Here is a 24,699-nt window from a genome sequence, read left to right on the forward strand (position 1 = left end):
AGATTATGCGCAGGCTGGAAAAAATGTAGGCTTGGGCTTCTCATGCCTGCTACACAGCTTAAGCAAATGTGGCCTCACCCCCTCCTTGAGATCAAGACCCTTAGACATGGGCGTAGCCAGGATTTTTGTTAGGGGGCAGAACCTCAGTTAGCTATATATTTTTATTGATTTTTACTTAGGGGGCAGCTGCCTTTCCCTGCCCCCCTTGGCTATGCCCATGCCTCTAGAGGTCTTGGACATTGAAATATACTTGGAGTCGAGAGTGGATTTCATGCTCTTTGTTCAGCTCATAGTGGTGAGGAGGAATGGAAGTTCCCCCAGAATGTCTGCTTTATAGACATTATTTACACAATGGGCCCCACGTGATTGGCTAATTCCAGGATTCTCCTGTAGGCCAATCAGGTTGCAGATTCACTTCCACCTGGAGCTGGATTGGGTGGCTCCTGTGGACCAATCAGACTGCTGCATTCTGGACCCTATTGTTTTAGGACCAATCAGACTGCTGCATTCTGAATCCTATTGTTCTAGGACCACTCAGACTGCTGCATTTTGGATCCTATTCAACTCAGTACCTAACAGACATCAAGAGCTGTGCTGGCTGGGGCAGATGGGAATTATAGTTCAAAATGTCTGGAAGATACCAGGTTGGCAAATGGGTGATCTATGGAGGCCCATTAAGATATCAATATCAGGTGGTCTTGGTTGGATGCTACTGTCCATGTGTACAGTGGAGTCTGGGCAGGCATCAGTCAAACATCTAATCTCCTTCAGAATTGGTGTTTGCCTGAGCCTTGGCTTCTGTCTTAGTAGCAGGAATCGCATTTCCCTTCAATGAAAATATCTACGGACCAAAGTGAATGCTACATGCATACCAGTGGCTCTTTTTTCTTAGTCCTTTGTGAGGAGCAATTGAGTGAAGCAGCAGCATAGTGGAGGCAGAAGGAGCACCTGACCCCTTGCCCTGCCACTTGACTTTGTGGGATGTAATCCACTGGGAGCAGTCAAATACAACATTCCTTGTTTTGCTAGAGTGGACATGCAAGGGAATGTTTGGTCCAGCCAGTCGAAACTTCCTGTTCCTCCTGGCCTGGAGCATCCTTCCTCTTGCATGTGACTAGTGGGTGGGCGTGACCTTTCCAGACCTGGTAAAAGGCCAAGGCGTGCTTCCACTCTCCTCCTTTTCCATCTTCCTTTCATCCTGCGAACTTCCTGGAATGAACTGCTGGACTGCTAGTCTGCAGTCACTAGGTAAATCTCCCTTATGGGGTAAACCTGTTAGTATAAGTTTGGAACTTTAAGCCTTAAGCTTGCCTTCAGGGATCACACTGTGCTCTGCCTGATCGTGACTAAACTTTCTTTTTATTGCTTATCAATAAGACTGTGGTGTCTTTATTCTTTTAGGAGAGATTCAAGGGGTCTTACCAGGAAAACTCACATGAGTTTCTTAAGTTTTCTGCTGTGTAAAGGGGAATGCACTCTGTTAAGTAAAGGAACTTGCTAATGCAAGTTAGGAAGGATATTAATAAAAAATATATCCTCTCCTGCCACCCTGAACATTCCCACAGACTTTTCCCATGTCCCCCCCCGTCCAATGAAGTTTCTCCAGCAAGGGGACTAGTAAGGCGCCTGCATGTAATGTGTCACTTGACCCAAAATTCCCACCTATACTTTAGAGAAAAGGTTCATCTGTGCATAATGAAGACATGGAGAATGTTCTTTGCCAATAATGTACACTGAGGTCCCCAAGTCTCTTGGCCAATCACTCCAGTCAACTCACTGGCATCAAGCAAGAGTTATTGGCAAGCCAGACGAACCAGTTTATAATTACAGAAATTAATTAGGCATGAATTGTCAGTCTTACCAAGAAGTGTCAGGGAAATATTGTGGCTCAGTACTCAATACCCTGTGGATTCAGCTTGGACAGCCAATGAAATCCACACTCCAGAGGTCAGCAAAACAGGACATTTATTTAGGTGTTGCAAGGCCAGTGTGACACAACAACCATCAAGGAGTGAGGGCTAGCACACAGGATATGAAAACGGCACAAACATTTATACACTTACAAGCAAGAGGAAGCAAACAAGCATATCCACATATGGCAGTTCCTAATAACAGTTCCTAATAACAAGGTCTGGCTATCACCTTCCTTTGTCCTTCTCTTATAGTTTCCTTGCAAACACAGCCATCAGATTCCAGCCTCCACTTGCTCAGCCCTTCTCACACGTATTTCAATTTTCACTCCATAGTTCCTATAGTTTCAGTAATTTCTCGAAAGCAAATCAAGCCACACAGTCCAGATGAGAAGCTGGATCTGAGCCTTCATGCTGTCCCATTTTCATACCTGTTCAGACTGTTCCTGATTCTTACAGAGTACAGTGGTACCTCGGGTTAAGTACTTAATTCGTTCCGGAGGTCCGTACTTAACCTGAAACTGTTCTTAACCTGAAGCACCACTTTAGCTAATGGGGCCTCCTGCTGCTGCCGCGCCGCCAGAGCATGATTTCTGTTCTTATCCTGAAGCAAAGTTCTTAACCTGAAGCACTATTTCTAGGTTAGCAGAGTGTGTAACCTGAAGCGTATGTAACCCGAGGTACCACTGTACAAGGGTTACCTTGTTGGATCAACCTGACTCTAGCCAGATACTCTTGGGAAGCTAGAGAATGCATAATGGAGATAGATTTATGTATTGAATTTATACTCTACCCTTCCTCCCAAAGGACCCTGGAGCACCAACCTGCTCATCTCTTGTTCCCTCTGGCATCCAAGACCCACAGCTTCTTGCCCTTCCTTGCAATGATCCGCCACCCCACAGCCAGACCCCCACCAGTCTCAGTACCTCGTAGGATGTCTCCAAGTTTGAAAAACTCCCGCAGGGGACTCCGCAAGGTCTCGTGTTCAATCTGGCAGATGAGCAGGGACTTCACATCGTCTCTTGTGAGTGGCACCTGTGCGGTGCTCAGCACTTGGTAGGAGATGCTGTCTCCTTCTGGCAGAACGGTGGGCTCTGGGGACCCGATCCTGGTGTTGTCTTTCAGCCAAGTGACTTTGATGGCTCGGGGGGAGAATCCATCCGACGTGCAGCTGAAAGTCGCCGAGGTCCCAGATAACACTCTGCTCGTGGGACCCTCGATAGATGGCTGGGATGGCGTGGCTGTGGGGGGAAGCATCGACACATCACCTGGTGACCCTTGCAGGATAGGACCCTTCACCAATCCCAAGGGAAATCCTTTTCTGGGCCAGTGGGCACATTTGGAATTTTGAGAGTGTGCTGCGGGCGCCAGTCACAAAATGGCTGCCTGGGTGTGGGGAGGGAAGGAGGCACAACACAGAATGTCTGTCACATCTAAAAGCAGAAAAAGAGAGAAGACCACAAAATGATGTGGGCATAGAGTTGGAAGGGACCCCGAGGGTCATCTAGTCCAACCCCCTGCAATGCAGGAATATGAGCTGTCCCCTTTAGGAAGTGAACCTGTAACCTTGACATTATCAGCACCATGCTCCAACCAACTGAGCTGTCCAGGGTGACAATGGTTCTATCAATAGTAAAAAAGGTCCTTTCATCGGCCACCACTGTGCTTCATCAGAGAGAGATGCTCTTTGCCCCTCTCCCTCTTCCCTCAAATGCCCAAATTATTCACAGATCAATTAGGAAATCAGACCAGGCTGGGGGGTGGAGCCTTTATTCCCACGGAGAGCAGGGGTCCTGAGAGCAGGACTTCCTAGAGGGGAAACATGACCACCTGGGCCCTGGGACTCCCTCAGGGCACACCCCTTCTTCCCAGGCCATGCCCTCATTGGTCCTGATTTGCTGGCCTGGCAAAATTTCACATTGGTCACTCTCCCACTTTTTGACTCTATCCCATCCACTGGCATGACCAATTCAGCCAGCTAGCACTGGGGATTATCTAATTGATTTTTGAACTTTACTGTTATTCATGTTTTTATACTGTATTTTATGCTGCTTTTATAATTGTTTTAAACTGTTTTAAATTTGTTGTTAGCTGCCCCGAGCCCGGTTTTTGAACCGGGAAGGGCGGGGTATAAATAAATAAATAAATAAATAAATAAATAAATTATTATTATTATTATTATTATTATTATTATTATTATTATGATTATTATGTGCCCCTTTGAAATTGACCAGTAGGGAATAGAGTCCTTAGGATGAAAAAGGTTGTCATCTCCACCCCCACCCACCCCCAAACAGGCTCTCCATTGGGCTGTGGTTCTGTACCGGTTAAATTTATGTTGCATGCAGATGCTTATAAGTGTAGATTTTCAAAGAATGAAAAGCAGCTTTGGGACCCTTGGGGAAGGGGAAGGAAATAGATTTTTGTGCAGAAAACCCCCCAGCAGGGAAGGAGTGATGTGCCCTTTCTCCTCTCATCACTGCTTCACTCAAACATGCCGCCCACCAAGGCTATTTTTCACTTTTTAAAAAGGTCCGAGCCTCATTCGATGCCTTTGCTTTTCCACATAACGTGGAGCTTCTGGGGCGAGGGGGGCAGATAGTCCTCCTCGGAAACAAGGAAAAATTGAAGGATACTTACCAATCACGGAAACCTCAGTGCCCGCTCCCGATTTAAATTCTGTTTCTTGGGCTGCTGCCCTGTACTTGACACAGTAATAGGTCCCGGCATCCTCAGGTCGGATGTTGCTGATGCGGATGGTGAAGTCTGTTTGTGATCCAGGAACAACCCTGGTCACGCGGGAGGGATATGGTCCTCTTTCACTATAAATGGGCTGCTTTCTGTCCGACCCCTTGTGCCATTTCATGCTTCCTGGTGGACCAGTTCCACTTATTGTACATGTCAGAGTGAGGGTCTCTCCTGCTGACACAGACAAGGGTCCTGGGGGCTGCAGAACTTCCAAATCTTGGCCTTTGGCACCTGCAGTAAAATGAGTAGCACGTAATCTCCAACATTTCTCTGATGAAAACAGGGACTTCCTATTCCTTAATAATGATTTTACTATTTATACCCCGCCCAACTGACTGGGTTGCCCCAGACACTCTGGGCAGCTTCCAACATATATAAAAACATAATAAAACATTAAACATAAAAAAATACCTTCCCCATACAGGCCTGCTTTCAGACAGCTCGGGGGTTGGAGAACTCCATCCCCTCCAACATTTATCCAATGGAAATAGGGACGTCCTAAGGAAAAGCAGATGGGACGCAGGTGGCGCTGTGGGTTAAACCACAGAGCCTAGGACTTGCCGATCAGAAGGTTGGCGGTTCGAATCCCCGCGACGGGGTGAGCTCCCATTGCCCAGTCCCTGCTCCTGCCAACCTAGCAGTTCGAAAGCACTTCAAAGTGCAAGTAGATAAATAGGTACCGCTCCAGCGGGAAGGTAAACGGCGTTTCCGTTCGCTGCCCTGGTTCACCAGAAGCGGCTTAGTCATGCTGGCCACATGACCCGGGAGCTGTACGCCGGCTCCCTCGGCCAGTAAAGCAAGATGAGTGCCACAACCCCAGAGTCGGTCATGACTGGACCTAATGGTCAGGGGCCCCTTTACCTTTAAGGAAAAGCGGGACATTCTGTGATCAAATTAGAAACCAAGATGGCTTCTGTAAATGCGGGACTGTCCTTGGGAAACAGGGACACTTGGAGGGTCTGATAACAGCATCTTCTTTTTCTTCAGACTTTGGGTTGTATTAGACATTGTTTGTGTGTGAGTGAAACAGTACCAGATTGAACCCTGTGGAGGCCCCTAGGCAGTCAAAAAAAATTTTTTTGGGGGGAGGGCTCAGAAATTATCTCCTAATAATACTTGATTCTAACTTTCTTTCAAGATCAAATCAATATTGTTTGATCCCTGTCATGGGGCCCCTAAAAGATGTGGGGCCCATAGGTCAGTTCCTGGCTATTTGGAGTTGAACTGTCTTTCACCCATGGGGCAGAGATTTATTTTCTGCTTCTCCCCCTAGCAGCCCCCGAGTGCTCCTTGAAATCTGCTTCAGAGGGTTAGAGCAGAATTTGGGAGTCCATAAGGGGCGGCAGAAATGGAGGCAGTGAGAGATTTTACTTTCTTGGGCTCCATGATCACTGCAGATGGTGACAGCAGCCAGGAAATTAAAAGACGCCTGCTTCTTGGGAGAAAAGCGATGACAAACCTAGACAGCATCTTAAAAAGCAGAGACATCACCTTGCCGACACAGGTCTGTATAGTTAAAGCTACGGTTTTTCCAGTAGTGATGCATGGAAGTGAGAGCAGGATCATAAAGAAGGCTGATCGCCGAAGAATGGATGCTTCTGAATTCTGGGGCTGGAGGAGACTCTTGAGAGTCCCATGGACTGCAAGAAGATCAAACCTCTCCATTCTTAAGGAAATCAGCCCTGAGTGCTCACTGGAAGGACAGATCCTGAAGCTGAGGCTCCAATACTTTGGCCCCCACATGAGAAGAGAAGACTCCCTGGAAAAGACCCTGATGTTGGGAAAGATGGAGGGCAGAAGGAGAAGGGGACGACAGAGGTCGAGATGGTGTGACAGTGTTCTCGAAGCTACGAACATGAGTTTGACCAAACTGTGGGAGGCAGTGGAAGACAGGAGTGCCTGGCGTGCTCTGGTCCAGGGGGTCACGAAGAGTCGGACACGACTAAACAACAACAACAACAACAACAACCATTGTTCTGGGTCCCTCCTGCGTGTGGTGAATGAGCACCCTATTGCAACAGTTAATAAAGATCAGGCTTACTGGCTGCCTTGCTTCTCAATATACTCCAGTTGGCCTCTGTTATTTTCTTCCACCGATAGGGGACCCACTTAAGGACTCTATACGGGCTCTTGGATACCCCATAAGGGGAAAGAAGCAGTTTTTTCTTATGTAAACATGAAATCTGTTCACAGAGAATAATTGATGGATAATTGGGGTGGGGAATGGTTTCCACTCTAACCACAGTCCTCTAACCTGAATATTTTGTTTGAAAAGCTACAAAGCCGTGATTTAAAAAAGAAGAACAAAGACAAATCGTGTTTTAGAGAAGAAGAAGAAGAGTTTGGATTTGATATCCCGCCTTTCACTCCCTTTAAGGAGTCTCAAAGCGGCTAACATTCTTCTTTCCCTTCCTCCCCCACAACAAACACTCTGTGGGGTGAGTGGGGCTGAGAGACTTCAAGGAAGTGTGACTGGCCCAAGGTCACCCAGCAGCTGCATGTGGAGGAGCGGAGACACGAACCCGGTTCCCCAGATTACGTGACTACCGCTCTTAACCACTACACCACACTGGCTCTTTATTACTTTATTACATTGAAAGCAGGAATGGGGAACCTATGGGGAAGATCTGAAAATGGGGCGTTCACTGTTGCAAAATTGGGGAAGCATTGCAATTCATCTTCAGAAACAACAGAATCAATGTCCTATGAGAGAACTTGCTAAGACCTGACTTTTCAATGAAATATACAAGTTCAATATAATGCAAACTCTGGAGACTTTGAGATATGCTTATGAAAACTGAAAGGACTGGTCCCTCCAAATTTGCCACCTTTGGTCATGTCCACCACAAGTGCCTATAGCATTATTCTATATTATTATTACTTCACAAAAGTTACCCAAAGCTACTTACAAGCACTATCTAAACACTAAAGCCAAATGTGAGAAACACAAGCATTAAAAATCTAGAAAACACATCTCTACAAATGCAAGTTTGGTCTAACACATCCTGCAGCACGAAAAAAAAAAGACCACAAGTACTTGAAACCTTCTACTTCAGGGCTGAAAAGCTCAGGTAAAAAGGGAGAGCATTCCACAAATGGGGAGCCACCACTGAAAAGGCCCCTTGTAACACAGGCACTCCCGTAATAGAGGCACACAGAGAAGGACCTTGGATGACTGCTGCAGGTTCCCTATATTTTCTTGCTACACTGAGGCTCACCAACCTGGTGCCTTCCAATTCCCAAATATATTGGGGGCACCAGAGTGGCAATTTCTGGAAAGTTGTAGCTCATACTGGGCTTCACCATACCTAGAAACCTGTGCAAGCCTGCAAGTTCAATGTCTACCTTTCAAAAACTCACCCAGCATTTGCAGGAGAAGGAGGAGCAGCAGAAATGAGTGAGGAGATGCAGAGAAGGAGCGCAAAGCAGCCATCGGGGTGACAGAAAGGAAACTCTTCTGTGCTGTGCCTGAGCTCAACCTTTTTACATCAGATGTTGCCTCCGCGGAAAGGAAGAGGAAACGGTTGCTTCATCTAGTTCCCAGAAATCCTGTTTAGATTATTTAAAAGCCCCCCAAATTGCACAAGAGATGAAGGCTGCAGGTCACAGAATCACAGAAGTGCAGAGTTGAAAGGGACCCCGCGGTTCATCTAGCCCAGGGGTCAGCAACCTTTTTCTGCAGGGGGCTGGTCCACTGTCCCTCAGACCATGTGGTGGCCCAGACCATAGCTGTCAACTTACAGATTTGAAAATAAGGGACCAGCAGCCTCGAAAATAAGGGACCAGCAGCCAAAAAAAGGGATTTTGCTTAGCTTATACAGAAATCCGGCACTGATGGAGCCAGGCTGCTTTGGCTGCGACTGACTGTGTTTTGCAGGGGGTTGGACTAGATGATCCTAAGGGTCTACAACTCCCACCAAAGAAGAGGGGCAGACAAAACTGATGAACGACGTCAAGATGGCAAAGCTTACAGGCAGAATTAGAAATCAGGAAGAGGACCTCTTTAATAAAGAATGGGGAAAGTTTATAATTTAGTTGAAAAGCTGTTGTAAAGAGTTAAATACATTGGTAGGATTGACAGAAAACTTGTAGTAAAAATTTGAACTATGGATGGACAAATGATTTATAAAAATAGAGTTATGAAAAGGATGCAGAGTCGGAAATCACTACATTGAGATGCTGCACTGGTTGGAGGGTATGCTAAGCAGCACGTCGGGGCTGCTGTCGTCCTGGCGCAAGGAGTTCCATCGGCCCTTCCCTGCCCGAGAGGGGGGGCGGGAGAGAGACTCTCGCCCTTGAGCCTGGCATGAGGCAGTTGCGGCATGGCCACGGCCACTGAAGTGCCACCCTTCTGCATCCCTCCCATCCCCTCCTCTTCCTCCTCTCTCAGGCTGCCTCCTCAGCTGCCGCTGCCACCTCCGGCTTCCTCTGGCAGCGTGGCGGAGTCTCGCAAGAGAGGGGCTGCCTGCCTGCCCACCGCCACCCGCCTCCTCACAACGCGCCCCTGAGGGGGGAAAGGGAGAGACGGAGACACGGCAGCTCGTGCGCATGTTCTCTCTCGCGGTGGAGGACCCTGAGCCGCTGCTTCCCTCCCGAGCCAGGCGAGCATGAAAACCGGGAAATATAAGGGACATCATCAATAAGGGACAGCAGCGGGAACCAGCGCTGGGATAAGGGAGTTTCCTGCCAAATGAGGAACGGTTGACAGCTATGGGCCAGACTATTTTTTGGGGGGGGGGGATGAACGAATTCTTATGCCCCACAAATAACTCAGAGATGCATTTTAAATAAAAGCACCCATTCTACCCATGTAAAAACACCAGGCAGGCCCCACAAATGACCCAGAGATGCATTCTAAATGAAAGGACACATTCTACTCATGTAAAAACTGTTAGGATATAGTTCCGTTCCACCTTAAAAGGGTACAGGCATGACTGTTGTGTGTCACATGCTTGTTTACTTCCAGCACTTGCTGGGAACTTCCGTTTCTATATTGCTTTTGCTTTTAGCTGCTGTTTTGCTGGACACGAAGAGAAGCAGACAGGTTTTTTCCTTTGTTCCTGAACTATGCTAAAGAAATGCTGCAAATATGCTTACATATTTCTCTGTCTGCCACTTCTGCTGTGAGAAGATTTACTGTATTTTTCGCTCCATAAGACGCAGCTGACCATAAGATGCACCTAGTTTTTAGAGGAGGAGAACAAGAAAAAAAAATATTCTGAACGAAACAATGGATGTATGATTTTTGTGGCTCATGCTGTGGCCACAGACATGTGATCTGATGGTGAATTTGGGGTGACCCAATGCAAAAATCCTGAGGACCCATGTGGATCTGTGCTTTGTAACCACGTTTTTGCACCATTGCGGCCCCACGCAACAGTGGGTGCGTTATTCTTTAGGTGCAGGCTGTAGCCATGGACATGCTATGTGATCTGATGGTTAATTTGGGATGACTCAATGTAAAAATCCTGAGGATCCATGGGCTTTTACCTCCCCCCCCCCGGCAGCCTCCGCTAGCATCTCTTATCTCCCTCCTGATCGCTTACTGATCAGCTGCTTCCTTTCAACACTCCCTTCCCTCTTATTTGCCTTAGTGTCTTTTCCTTAGCTGGATCAGTTTTTTGCTCCTCCTTTTCTTCTAATTTATCTCCTTATTGCTCTAGTCTTCCTGTTTCCCCCCTTTGCAAGTTTGCTGTCTTTACCTCCCCCTCCCAGGCAGCCTCCTTTATCTCTAGCGTTCCTTATCTCTCTTCCCGATCGGCAAATGATCAGCGGCTTTGTTTCAACACCCACTTCCCTCTTTCAAAAAAAGAGAGAACATGATCTGCTTTTTGCCCCTGGGCAATTCGGCTCCAGGGACCACGCATTCGCTCCATAAGACGCACAGACATTTCCCCTTACTTTTTAGGAAGAAAAAAGTGCGTCTTATGGAGCAAAAAATACGGTATTCACTCTGCTGATAGAGCGTGCAGGGGTCTCTAAACGTATCTGAGGCTCGTGTCGCTGATTGATGCTGTTCCAAGGGAGACCGGTGATCATCCGGCTGCCGGCCAGTGGCTGGAGCCAGCTGGAGGCCTGCCTGATGCCCCCGTCTCCCCGGAAGTATCCCAACAAAAACATGCTGATTCCCGGACTGTCCGTGGGCCGGATTGGGCCGCATCCGGCCCCCGGGCCTTAGGTTGTCTACCCCGATGTAGTCCAGCCCCCTGGAATGCAGGAATCTCAGCTAAAGCATCCATGACAGATGACCATCCAACCTCTGCTTTAAAACCTCCAAAGAATGAGAGTCCACAACTTCTCGAGGGAAACTGATCCACTGTTAAACAACTCTTGCTGTCAGTAAGGTCTTCCTGGTGTTTAATCAGAATCTCCTTTTGTAAATTGAAGCCACTGGTTCGAGTCCTACCTTCCAGAGCAGGAGAAAAAACTGTCAGTTTGCATTTCTTAGTGCAGAAAGTATTGATCTGATGTGTAGAGATCTTTCCTTTTCTAATTAATTCAAGAGGGTTCTGGAAGCTTCTGGAAGCTTCTCTATGTGAAAGGAACAAGCAGAAGGTTCCTGATGTTTGGGTTGTTCCTTCGGAGAAGCTGAGTATAGCTGGTGTAAACTGATTCTGTTATCTGTTCTGTCAAGGTCATGCTGACTATAATAAGAGGCCAGAAGGAGCCTAGGTTTCTCTTTCTCTTTCTATCTCTTTTACTCCTGGTGTGGTATTCTGTATACAGTGGTACCTCTGGATACAAACCGGATCCGTTCCAGAGCCCCATTCGCATCCTGAAGCGAACGCAACCCGCATCTGCGCGTGTGCGGGTCGTGTTTCGCCACTTCCGCGCATGGGCGTGACATCATTTTGTCCGTCTGCACATGTGCAAGCTGTGAAACCCGGAAGTAACGCATTCCGTTACTTCCGGGTCACTGCGGAGCGCAACCCAAAAGCGCTCAACCTGAAGCAACTTCAACCTGAGGTATGACTGTATAGTGTTAAGTTTTAGTCTTATTATAATTCATTACAGTGGTACCTCGGGTTAAGAACTTAATTTGTTCTTGAGGTCCGTTCTTAACCTGAAACTATTCTTAACCTGAAGCACCACTTTAGCTAATGGGGCCTCCCACTGCTGCTGTGCTATCGGAGCACAATTTCTGTTCTCATCCTGAAGCAAAGTTCTTAACCCGAGGTAATATTTCTGGGTTAGTGGAGTCTGTAACCTGAAGCGTCTGTAACCTGAAGTGTATGTAACCTGAGGTACCACTGTATAAGTTAAGTCTGCTGCAACTGGATTTCTTATGGACAGTGCCAATCTTGAATGTATTGGATTTGTGACCATTATGCTCATTTGCCTTCAGTAGCAGCAAAGCTCTACTGGACGAAATATTAATTGCTTCTGGTCTGTTTTGGGGGGAATCCTGCAATGTGTTGTAGTTGTTACTCTGCTCACTATACATTGGAATCTACGCTTGATCAATATTGAGTAGAATGTCAATGACAAAAACCAGCTTGCGCCATCTTCCACATGACAGCCCTTTAGATGATAGCTATCTTCAATCATATCTCCTCTCAGTCTCCTCTATTCCAGGCTAAACATACCCAACTCCTTCAACCGTTCCTCATAAGGCTTGGTTTCCAGACCCTTGATCATCTTGTCGTGTTAAAACCTTTGGATTTAAGAGCCACTGAGCATCTCTGTCTGAGAGCTCAGTGAAGATGGTGAGCTTCAACAAAAGAGGTGAATGTTGTGCGAGGGATCATTAGGAAAGGGATGCAAAACAACCGTACCAATATCTTAATGCCATTGCAGGAAATCTATGGTGACACCGTGCTAGGGATGGAAAGTAAAACTGCCAATATTGTCATGCCGTTGCACAAATCTATGATGACATAATCAAGTCATGGTCACTTGTTTGCTTGTATTTAAAATTTCTACCCTGCACTTCTTCCCAACTAAGCCCAGAGTGGCAAACAGCAAAATGTTAAAACAGTACAATTTTTTAATGAATGTTAGAATGATGTTGGATTGAAGTTAAGTGGTTTTTGCTAGCAGCAATGTTAAGGAATATGTAAAAATGGATTATTAACGGGTGATAATCTAAAACTATAATATATTAAGATAAAAGATTAAGATAAAATTAAAGAGGGAAAGGATTTGCTGAATTAACCAATTGAAATGGAATACAAGAAAGGGAGGTGTGAGGAGGTCAGGGAAACAAGCAAATGAAAGATAAGATATGAAGAGACTGATTTGTTTTTAACTGTTTTCATTTTCTATTTTCTATTTTTTCTTTTTCTTTTTTATTCTTTCTAATTTTTGTAATATGTTGAAATTTCAATAAATATCTTTTTTTTAAAAAAGTACAATTTTATTTTTTTTTAAAGTAAAACCAACTTTAAAACATGGGAGGGAAATTGAGAACATCTAAAAGCAACCACACACCTTCACATTATTAATATCGCTTTTGCCATGACTCGTATCTATTTGCCATCAAATGCCTAGGTAAAATGGAACGTTATTACATTTCTCCTGAATAAGAGAGATTTACCTCACCAGGAGTGCTTTCTGCACATGGATACCAAGTCCGAAAAGGCCCTGTCCCAGGTCAGCACTAACCATGCATTATGAACTGTTAGCATGAAACATTTTAAAGAATTAACAATTAAAATAAATGAATAAACAATAGGGGGTTTGAAGCACTGATAAGGCAAATGGAAAATACAGTGGTACCTTGGGTTAAGAACTTAATTCGTTCTGGAGGTCTGTTCTTAACCTGAAACTGTTCTTAACCTGAAGCACCACTTTGGCTAATAAAGTGCCGCACCGCTGCCATGCGATTTCTGTTCTCATCCTGAAGCAAAGTTCTTAACCCGAGGTACTATTTCTGGGTTAGCAGAGTCTGTAACCTGAAGCGTATGTAACCTGAAGCGTATGTAACCTGAGGTACCACTGTAATAATAATACAGTTGTGCTGGCGCGACAGAGGCAACAGGGATAGCTACAGGCCCATGTGTTCGACCCGCCCAAAGGTGGCAACTGTGGGAGAAAATTCATTTCTGAGGGATCAATACAGAGGCTCAAACCAGATTACCAGACTTTTATTGAGTAATGCATTACAGGACAGAGTTCAAAAGAGTCTGCGAGAGCACTCCATCATCTTGGCTGTTTCATCCTCTAGCCAGCTATCTCCTGCCCTTTCCGCCACCCCAACACCTCACCATCACTTCACCCAAACATAGTCCTTTCAAACACTTATTCAACCCAAGCAGTCAGTTAGGCTCCCTCTAAACTGGCCCCCTCTCCACCCCCCGGTTTAGTGGTCAGGTTGCAATCTTAACATACACAAACATAGCCTTAAGGATCATGAGATTTGTCGAATTTCTGCGTCGTGACATTTTGGAACCAGATGATGAGTCAAATAGATAACATTTCTGACCCAAACTCTGGAGGTAGCCTTATTGAATTTTCATACAAATGAAAGCCAAGAGCTGGTGAACAAACATTTAACTGGAATTGTGTTGATGGGAGCATGTGTGGCTAAGGCCAAGTACTGGAAAGACCTCAAGGGAGCTCCTGTAGCACCCTGCTCCGAGAGAGCATGGCAAATAACCCCGGTGGAGAAATAAACTATCCAGAGGAATAAAACACAAGGGAGCATTAACCAGAGAATGGTGGAACTTCATTGTACAGTGGTGTCTCGCAAGACAAAATTAATTCGTTCCGCGAGTCTCTTCGTCTAGCGGTTTTTTTGTCTTGTGAAGCAACCCTATTAGCGGATTAGCGCTATTAGCGGTTTAGCTGCTATTAGCGGCTATTAAAGGCTTAAGGGATTAGCGGATTAGCTGCTAAAAGGCTATTAGCGGTTTAGCGGCTTAGAAAAAGGGGGTGGGGAGCGAAAAAAAATCTCAAGACTCGCAAGACATTTTTGTCTTGCGAAGCAAGCCCATAGGGAAATTCGTCCTGCGAAGCGCATCGAAAAACGGAAAACCCTTTCGTCTAGCGGGTTTTCCGTCTTGCGAGGCATTCGTCTTGCGGGGTACCACTGTATTCACAAACACACTGGAAGATGAAAGGCGTACGCCCGTTTGTGGGATAGTGTAACAAACAACTATATTTATTTGCTTCTTGCTATAATACAACTTAGGGATGTGGGTGGCGCTGTGGGTAAAACCTCAGTGCCTAGGGCTTGCCGATCGTATGGTCGGCGGTTCGAATCCCCGTGGCGGGGTGCGCTCCCGTTGCTCAGTCCCAGCGCCTGCCAACCTAGCAGTTCAAAAGCACGTCAAAAGTGCAAGTAGATAAATAGGTACCGCTTTATAGCGGGAAGGTAAACGGCGTTTCCGTGTGCTGCGCTGGTGCTGGCTCGCCAGAGCAGCTTTGTCACGCTGGCCACGTGACCCGGAAGTGCCTTCGGACAGCGCTGGCTCCCGGCCTCTTAAGCGAGATGAGCACGCAACCCCAGAGTCGGTCACGACTGGCCCGTATGGGCAGGGGTACCTTTACCTTTACCTTTATGATACAACTTGCTTCTACTGCAAGTGAATAACTAGGTTTGCATGGTGGTGTCTCCAGGAAAAATCCCCTGAAAGAGTTGATTACGTGTTAATAATTTCTGTTGCTTCAGTATAAGGGGCATCATCTTGGAAAATCACAATAAAGAACCACAGGGTGGGGAATGAAAAATATCCCTGAAAACAGTTTCTAATCTAATGCAGATACGCAACAGGATAAACATCTCCAGGGGAAAGACTTGTTGAAAAAAGGAGGACTTCAGCGAGCGCAGAAATGGCACTAGGGAGGGGATCTTTATGATACCTGATGGAAGGAAGTTTCAAAAGGTAGCTCGCACCATTCCCACATTGTGCAGAGTGGATTCCAAGGTATCGTGGCCCCGGCTGCATAGGTCTTTGTTCACCTTGAGATGTAGACAAGTTCTAGGAAGGTCTCCACCAGCTCCGGTCCCTCTGTTTCTCAGGTTTCTCTTGCCACATTATTTTTTGAGGAAACGGTAGAAGAGGAAAGGGGCGAGAACAATAAGCTTGTTGGCCAGAATAAGTCCGATAAAAAGATTGAAGGACAGCAGAGAATGATCTGCAAGGGGAAAGACAGGAGATTAACCACCAAGAAAAGCTTTGGCCCAACAGCAAGGGGAGCTTCTGTCCGAAGACTCCGGCAAGGTAATATTCAGAGAATATACAAATCAACTTGTAAGAATCTACATATAGAAATTCATGGCTGCCTTGCTCATTTCCATGTTCAAAAATACTTTGCGTGTCATTATTCCTATTAACAGTGCATTTTTTTTAAAAAAAAAACAACCTGTAATATTCAGAGAACTTACAAAATGTTAAAGGCAGTAAGAGCAAGCTGCTCGTTCATAGGGCTGCTAGACGTCTGAGTTTTCCTGGTCATATCTGGGATTCATCCTTTTAAAACAGTGCTTAGTGGGGAAACTGTCTGGGAAAACTGGGACATGTGGCAACCCATGTCAAACGGGAAGATTTTTTGGCAAATTTCCTTTAAAAAAACTTAGCTTTTATAAAAAAAAGCTCAACAATTTTTAGCTCAACAACAACTGATTGGAGAGTGTTGGGTGACTGGAAGCTCCTCCCTTCCTGGTGTCCTCCTTATATGGTGTTTTTCTGCAACACTTTGGAGGCTGGCTTTTTGTGAGCCTGAGGTTAGCCTGAACTGCTTTGAATTGATCCAGCTGCTTCAAGACCAATCCAAAACGACCTTGAACCTGCAACCTTGGCATTATCAGCACCCTGCTCTAACCAGGGGTCAGCAAACTTTTTCAGCAGGGGGCCACTGTCCCTCAGACCTTGTGGGGCCCCCCGACTATAGTGGGGGGGGGGGAATGAAAGAATTCCTATGCCCCATAAATAACCCAGAGATACATGTTTCATATTTTTTTTATTAAAGGTTTTCTTGATTTACAAAAGTGTGTGCAATGTCTCTCTCTTGTATTTTTTCCATGTAACATTTTTACAAATCAGTTTCATTTGTTGAGACATTAGGAAGAAAAGGGGGAAAGAGGTGATGGGGGGGAAGAGGGGTGGGGGTGGGGTCGGGTGGCGATGTTTCTATTTTACTTAATATATGTAGGGTTTGGTGTCAGTGTTGCTTGTGCAGGTTCTCTGCTGTTTACTTGTGTTCCTTTGGTGGTGAGAGAGGTTGGGGTTGGCCTAGGGTGTGGTTGTTCATTTGTGGTTGGCTGTGGTGGTCTTTGTTTTCGTGTGTGAGTGGGGTGGGTGGGTGTTTTCGATCAGGTTAAGCATATTGATTCGTATGCTGTTGGTGGATTTTTATCGTTGTCTTGTTGGGCTTTGTGTGAAGAGATGCATTTTAAATAAAAGCACACATTCTACTCTTGTAAAAACATGCTGATTCCCGGACCGTCTGCGGGCCGGATAGAGAAGGCGATTGGGCTGAATTCGGCCCCCGGCCCCCAGTTTGCCTACCCATGCTCTAACCAACTCGATCCAGGGTGACAATCTGGCCGGGTATATTTCAAATTTTTATTATTTTTATTATTACTTTATTTATTTGCATTTTTAAAAAAGTTATTAGATTTATATACCGCCCGTCATCAAAATATCTCAGTTTGGATCCCAAGTTTAAAATACAAGATAAAAGGACAAATACATAGTTAAACCAGAAGTGACAAAATAATAACCATCCCCCCCCCCGCCAAAATAAACATTTAAAAGGGTTAGAATATTAATCAGAGGAATGTTTTGTGGCTCCATCCACTGTTCTTTCTTTTTTAAGTCTGACCTTCATCAAAGACCTTTGCTCACAATATGGAACTTTTGTATTGAGGGGGCATTTTCCCCCTCCTTCCAGGCAAAGATAATTTTAGCGGGGAACTTAAAAATCATGGAAACCTCAGTGCCCACTCCCGATTTAAATTATGTGTCATGGGCTCCATTTTGCTGGCCTGGTAAATTTCACATTGGTCACTCTCCCACTTTTTGACTCTATCCCATCCACAGGCATGACCAATTCAGCCAGCTAGCCCTGGGGATTATCTAATTGATTTTTGAACTTTATTGTTATTCATGTTTTTATACTGTATTTTATGCTGCTTTTATAATTAAGTGTTTTAAATTTGTTGTTAGCCACCCTGAGCCCGGTTTTTGAACCGGGAAGGGCGGGGTATAAATATTATTATTATTATTATTATTATTATTATTATTATTATTATGTGCCCCTTTGAAGTTGACCCGTAGGGAATACAGTCCTTAGGATGAAAAAGGTTGTCATCTCCACCCCCCCCACCCCTAAACAGGCTCTCCATTGGGCTGTGGTTCTGTACCGGTTAAATTAAGTTGCATGCAGATGCTTATAAGTGTAGATTTTCAAAGAATGAAAAGCAGCTTTGGGACCCTTGGGGAAGGGGAAGGAAATAGATTTTTGTGCAGAAAACGCCCCAGCAGGGAAGGAGTGGTGTGCCCTTTCTCCTCTCATCACTGCTTCACTCAAACATGCCCCCCCACCAAGGCTATTCTTCACTTTTTTAAAAAAGGTCCCAGCCTCATTCGATGCCTTTGCTTTTCTACATAACGTGGAGCTTCTGGGGCGAGAGGGGCAGATAGTCCTCCTTGGAAACGAAGAGAAATTGAGGGATACTTACCAATCACGGAAACCTCAGTGCCCACTCCTGATTTAAATTCTGTTTCTTGGGCTGTACTTGCCCTGTACTTGACACAGTAATAGGTCCCGGCATCCTCAGGTTGGATGTTGCTGATGCGGATGGTGAAGTCTGTTTGTGATCCAGGAACAACCTTGGTCACGCGTGGGGGAGGTGGTCCTCTTTCACTATAAATGGTGGGCTGGTTTCTGCCCAAGCCCTTGTGCCATTTCACGCCTCCTGGTGGACCATTTCCACTTACTGTACACGTCAGAGTGAGGGTCTCTCCTACTGACACACACAAGGGTCCTGGGGGCTGCAGAACTTCCAAATCTTGGCCTTGGGCACCTGCAACAAAATGAATGGCTTGTATCCAACACTGTGTGCGAGTGAAACTGACTTCCACCCATGCGGCGGTGGTTCATTTTCTCCTCTTCTCCTTGCCGCCCCTGAGTGCCCTCAAAATCTGTTCCGGGGGGTTAGAGCAGGATTTAAGGGCTCACGAGGGGCTACAGTGGAAGAAGAGGAAAGCAAAACCCCACTGCATGAGTAGATGTCCTCTCACATTTGTTTGTTTGTTTGTTTGTTTGTTTTCCAATATACCCCCAATAACAGACAAATCAAAACAATAACAATTAATTCCCAAACTATACAATTATCAAAATGCCAATCAACTTCCTATTAATACATTTTAGTTAAAGTGGCCCCCTGCACGTTGGTTTGGGTGCATTTCCGATCTTATATCACTGCGTTCCATCATCTTCATTAATGTCAGTTACATTTCAATTATAATAATAATCCCTTAGTCAACAGCTACATAATTAATGATTTCTATTCGTGATGTTGCAATATACACGAAACTCAAACTATTATCTTTATTCTGCCCTGCATGTGAAACTGTTAGGTCCATGGAGATACCTTCTGTCCATTTACAGTGTTTGTTGTTTTTGAACGGAGGTGAGGGAGGAATTACTCTGTCTTTCCAACACAGTTTTGAGCTTCCCCTCCCCCTTCTTGCTTCATTTCAGATCACGCGCAGTTTCCATTTTTTGTCTGTCAATATCAATATTACTCCAACGTCCCTTCCTCACTTGTAAATATATTTTTATCTTATATCTTATATTCTGGAGAGGGTTGCTGAATCATAAATATAAAAAATAAGTAAATCATGGGCTTCCCTCTCTCCAAAAGACTCTCACACCGAAGAAAATCTTATCTCAGTTCAAACCTTTGATCCATGTAGCTGGTATATTCCGCAGTATGTTGTTGCAACCCTTTCCCATCATGCGTTGGTACTTTAAAGCCAATTAAAAGGCAAATTAAATAGAGAACCTCTGCTTCTTAATGGCAGCGTCAGAGGGTTTTCTCCAGGCGAAGTGTTTTTGCACTCAGTGCCTCCCTGCCTCTCGCATACCATGCTGGAGCGGGAGGCAGGTACCAAGAAGAACTGTGAGTGAAGCAAATTCCTTGGGGGAGAATTTGCAAGGATGATTTATCCTCAGTCATCCTTGTTTTTAGCTTGCTGACGATCCTCCACTGCCGTGGGGGCTGCCTCCATTAAGGCAGGCAGGACCGGAAGCCCACAATGATGCATTCAATCCAGGGAATGGAAATGGTGAAACAGAGGCAAGATGAAGGGCAACACAGCCCTGCTCACCTCAGTTCTTCTCAAAAGCATTTCACTAGAGGTGCATGATTTATGCAATTATTTCACCTCCAATACACATGGCACTCCTGTTTCAGATTAGCTGGTAAGAATAATTTTTTACTCCCCTTTTTCTGTTTTTTAAAATCTCTCTCATTTTAGCAGCTGTTACCAAGTACTGCCAGATACTACTTGCTACTGCATCCCTCCCAAATAGTGTTCCTTATATTGAGGGAGGTGATAAATACTGCAAATATATTGATGTGAAATGTTCAGGAAACAATTGAATATTCAGATAATAAATCAGCATGAAACCTGCTCATAGAGGATAATTGATTTTTTTGGGAGAATTGGGGGGTAGGGAATGGTTTCAACTCTAATCACAGTCCTCTAGCATGGATATTTTGTTTGAAAAGCTGAAAGTCAGTGATAAAAAAACAACAGAACAAAGACAAAGATATAAATTCTCCCCAATACTGCCTTGTGTTTTATTATTTGTTACATTTAAAGCAGTAATGGGGAACCTAGGGGGGACATTTGGAAATGGGGCATTCAAACCAATTAAATGAGCTTTTCAGGCACAGTAGGAGATAAAAAATTCTGACTTGCAAAATGCAGGAAGTGTTACAATTCTTCTTCGAAAAGAGGCAGAAGAGAGAATCAATGTCCTGTGAGCCCCCAAGTTCTGATTTTCATGGAAATGCAAATTCAATAATGCAAACTCAAGGAGACTTTGTAATAAGCAAAGTAACTTTAGGTAAAGGTAAAGGGACCCCTGACCATTAGGTCCAGTCGTGGCCGACTCTGGGGTTGCGGCGCTCATCTCGTTTTATTGGCCAAGGGAGCCAGCGTACAGCTTCCAGGCCAGCAAGACTAAGCTGCTTCTGGCGAACCAGGGCAGCACACGGAAACGCTGTTGACCTTCCCGCCGGAGCGGTACCTATTTATCTACTTGCACTTTGACGTGCTTTCGAACTGCTAGGTTGGCAGGAGCAGGGACTGAGCAACGGGAGCTCACCCTGTTGCGGGGATTCGAACCTCCGACCTTCTGATCGGCAAGTCCTAGGCTCTGTGGTTTAACCCACAGCGCCACCCGCGTCCCTTACGTCATTAAACACTGGTTTCCCCAAATTTGACACCTTTGGGTGTGTCCACCACAAGTGCCTTTAGCTGCCCCCTCTCTCCAGCACATAGATGGAGTATGTTTCGAGAACATGTTGCAGAAACACCCTCCCACACACAATAAAACAGTAGCCTGGAGGGCCCTTTAACAAGGAGGAAACAAATAGCACTGTGGATATGAGGAACACATTGGTGCAAAGCAAGACAGAACCCATGTCAGAAGACCAAGTAGGTGGTCACGAGAAAGTCACCCTGCCTGAGATCATAGAATCATAGAATCATAGAGTTGGAAGAGACCACAAGGGCCATCGAGTCCAACCCCCTGCCAAGCAGGAAACACCATCAGAGCACTCCTGACATATGGTTGTCAAGCCTCTGCTTAAAGACCTCCAAAGAAGGAGACTCCACCACACTCCTTGGCAGCAAATTCCACTGTCGAACAGCTCTTACTGTCAGGAAGTTCTTCCTAATGTTTAGGTGGAATCTTCTTTCTTGTAGTTTGGATCCATTGCTCCGTGTCCGCTTCTCTGGAGCAGCAGAAAACAACCTTTCTCCCTCCTCTATGTGACATCCTTTTATATATTTGAACATGGCTACCATATCACCCCTTAACCTCCTCTTCTCCAGGCTAAACATGCCCAGCTCCCTTAGCCGTTCCTCATAAGGCATCGTTTCCAGGCCTTTGACCATTTTGGTTGCCCTCCTCTGGACACGTTCCAGTTTGTCAGTGTCCTTCTTGAACTGTGGTGCCCAGAACTGGACACAGTACTCCAGGTGAGGTCTGACCAGAGCAGAATACAGTGGCACTATTACTTCCCTTGATCTAGATGCTATACTCCTATTGATGCAGCCCAGAATTGCATTGGCTTTTTTAGCTGCCGCGTCACACTGTTGGCTCATGTCAAGTTTGTGGTCAACCAAGACTCCTAGATCCTTTTCACATGTACTGCTCTCAAGCCAGGTGTCACCCATCTTGTATTTGTGCCTCTCATGAGATGGTGCTGTTCATCTGGGACAAGCCATTTTCTAATGTCTCTAAGAGAATTTAAATCAAGCATATAATAAAGGACCATGGCTTTTAAAGGAGGCAAGGTCTATTTATGCCGGCTCTCACATCAGGCTCAGCAGTGTTAGGAACCTGCAGGGGTGTCTGCTGTCGGACCCCAGGGCAGCCTTGCCCTTGTGCGCTATGTCCTTGCTTGGCCACTTGCCCTCTTGGACCAAGAAAGGAGGGCAAGAGTCATTCCCTGTCCAACGTTCAGTGCTTTTTGAATATCTATACTGGGTTCTGTCAATAAGCATCACATGAGCATATATCTGGAGGAGGAGGAGGAGGAGGAGGAGAAGAAGAAGAAGAAGAAGAAGAAGAGTAGTAGTAGTAGTAGTAGTAGTAGTTTGGATTTGATATCCCGCCTTTCACTCCCCTTCAGGAGTCTCAAAGCGGCTAACACGCTCCTTTCCCTTCCTCCCCCACAACAAACACTCTGTGAGGTGCGTGGGGCTGAGAGACTTCAAAGAAGTGTGACTGGCCCAAGGTCACCCAGCAGCTGCATGTGGAGGACTGGAGACGTGAACCCGGTTCCCCAGATTATGAGACTACCGCTCTTAACCACTACACCACACTGGCTCCCCATCCCTGGAGGATAGGAGTCCAAAGGAAAGCTCATTTGCTAAGATTTAGGAGGAGGAACTAACAGCTTTGCCCTTCCTTCTGCAGATCATCCCTTACTTTGCCTCACACTATTCTCTATTATTATTATTAAGTCTCAAATGTGACCCAAAGCTACATAGAAACACTCTCTAATTGCTCAGATCAGTTACGAGAAACACAACCATCAAAAATATCTACAAATACAAGGTGGGTCTTACAGATCCTGTCCCACTAAATGAAAGTACTTGAAACCTTACAACTTCAAGGCCAAAAGCCCGGGTCACAAAGGAGAGCATTCCACAAATGGGGAGCCACCACTGAAAAGGCCCCTTATAACATAGGCGCTCCCGTAATAGAGGCACACAGAGAAGGACCTTGGATGACTGCTGCAGGCTCCTTACATTTTCTTGCTACACTGAGGCTCACCAACCTGGTGCCGCCCATAGCCAATTCCCATATATCTTGGGGGCACCAGAGTGGCAGATTCTGGAAAGCTATGGGTTATACTGGACTTTACTGTAGCTAAAACCCTGAGCAAGCCTGCAAGTTCAGTGTCTACCTTTAAACACTCACCCAGCATTTGCAGGAGAAGGAGCAGCAGAAATGAACAAGGAGGCCCAGAGAACGATCTTGAGGCAGCCATCAGGAGGGCAGAAAAGAACCCCTTCAGTGCTGTGTCTGTGATCATCTCATTTCCCGTCAGATATTGCCTCTGTAGAAGTCAGAGCAAAGCTGTTAGTTCCTCCTCCTAAATCTTAGCAAATGCACTTTCTTTTGGACTCCTATCCTCCATGGATGGGGAACTTGTGGTCCTCCAGATATTGCTGATATATGCTCATGTGATGCTTATTGACATAACCCAATATAGATATTCAAAAAGCACTGAAAGTTGGACAGGGAATGGAAGTTGCGACTCAGCGTGCTTTAGGTTGACAGTGTACACTGGGTTTCAGGACGTTGACTGACCAAACCCAAAGAGGGCTCAGTAATGGTTCCTCATCGTCCTGGGAAAAAGTGGGGTGTTGCAGGGTTCTGTCCTGGGCCCATTGTTGTCCAGTGTCTTTATAAATAACATGGATGAAGGAATTGGGGGGATGCTTATCAAATTTGCAGGTGACAGCAAACAGGGAGGGGTAGCTAATGCCGCAGAAGACAGAATTGAGATGGCCTGAAGCTTGGACCTTCATGGGGGCCCCTTGACAACCAGAAACAAGATCTGGGTAAGGTAAAGAACCCCTGACAGTTACCGTAAGTCCAGTAGCAGACGGCTCTGGAGTTGCGGCGCTCATCTCACTTTACAGGCCGAGGGAGCCGGCATTTGTCTCCAGACAGTTTTCCGGGTCATGTAGCCAGCATGACTAAGCCGCTTCTGGCGCAGCGGAATACCGAAACCAGGCCAGTACACGGAAACACTGTTTACCTTCCCGCCAGAGCGGTACCTATTTATCTACTTGCACTGGTGTGCTTTCGAACTGCTAGGTTGGTAGGAGCTGGGGCCAAGCGACGGGAGCTCACCCCGTTGCGGGGATTCGAACCACTTACCTTCTGATTGGCAGCTCAAGAGGCTCAGGGGTTTAGACCACAGCCAATCAGAAGTTCAGCAGTTTGTATCTCCGCGACAGGGTGAGCTCCTATTGCTCCTGCCAACCTAGCAGTTCAAAAGCATACCCCAAAAGTGCAAGTAGATAAATAGGTACCGCTCCGGCAGGAAGGTAAACAGCGTTTCTGTGCGCTGCTCTGGTTTCAGTGTTGCGTTGCGCCAGAAGCGGCTTAGTCATGCTGGCCACATGACCCGGAAAAACTGTCTAAGGACAAACGCCGGCTCCCTTGGCCTGTAAAACGAGATGAGCGCCACAATCCCAGAAAGGTCTGGGTAACCGCTGTTATTTTCTTCAATGGGGTTGTTTTACGACAGTTTGCCACAAATCTTCCATGAATTTGCAGTTTTGGTATCCGCAAGTATTTTTGTGAACTCAGTGTTATTCTTCTAGGGTCTTGA

At 45.8% G+C, this 24,699-nt stretch overlaps 2 protein-coding genes across 2 annotated transcripts in view; both read right to left on the reverse strand.

The window, feature by feature from the left end:
• LOC310680258 (uncharacterized protein) overlaps positions 1 to 23,610 on the reverse strand; it is a 47,123-nt gene extending 23,513 nt beyond the window's left edge. Inside the window, exons 1-6 of the mRNA XM_083446635.1 lie at positions 23,274 to 23,610; positions 18,286 to 18,630; positions 14,198 to 14,273; positions 8,019 to 8,185; positions 4,551 to 4,889; positions 2,837 to 3,151 (exon numbers count right to left, since the gene is read on the reverse strand). Of these exons, the coding sequence (XP_083302761.1) occupies positions 2,837 to 3,151; positions 4,551 to 4,889; positions 8,019 to 8,185; positions 14,198 to 14,273; positions 18,286 to 18,630; positions 23,274 to 23,388 (1,357 nt within the window). The 5' untranslated portion in view covers positions 23,389 to 23,610. The remainder of the gene's footprint in view (positions 1 to 2,836; positions 3,152 to 4,550; positions 4,890 to 8,018; positions 8,186 to 14,197; positions 14,274 to 18,285; positions 18,631 to 23,273) is intronic.
• LOC310680724 (uncharacterized protein) overlaps positions 1 to 24,699 on the reverse strand; it is a 360,376-nt gene that overhangs the window by 90,056 nt on the left and 245,621 nt on the right. The window lies entirely within an intron of this gene.

Source organism: Podarcis tiliguerta, assembly GCF_965153285.1.
Source record: "Podarcis tiliguerta genome assembly, chromosome: 6".
Lineage (NCBI taxonomy): Eukaryota > Metazoa > Chordata > Lepidosauria > Squamata > Lacertidae > Podarcis > Podarcis tiliguerta.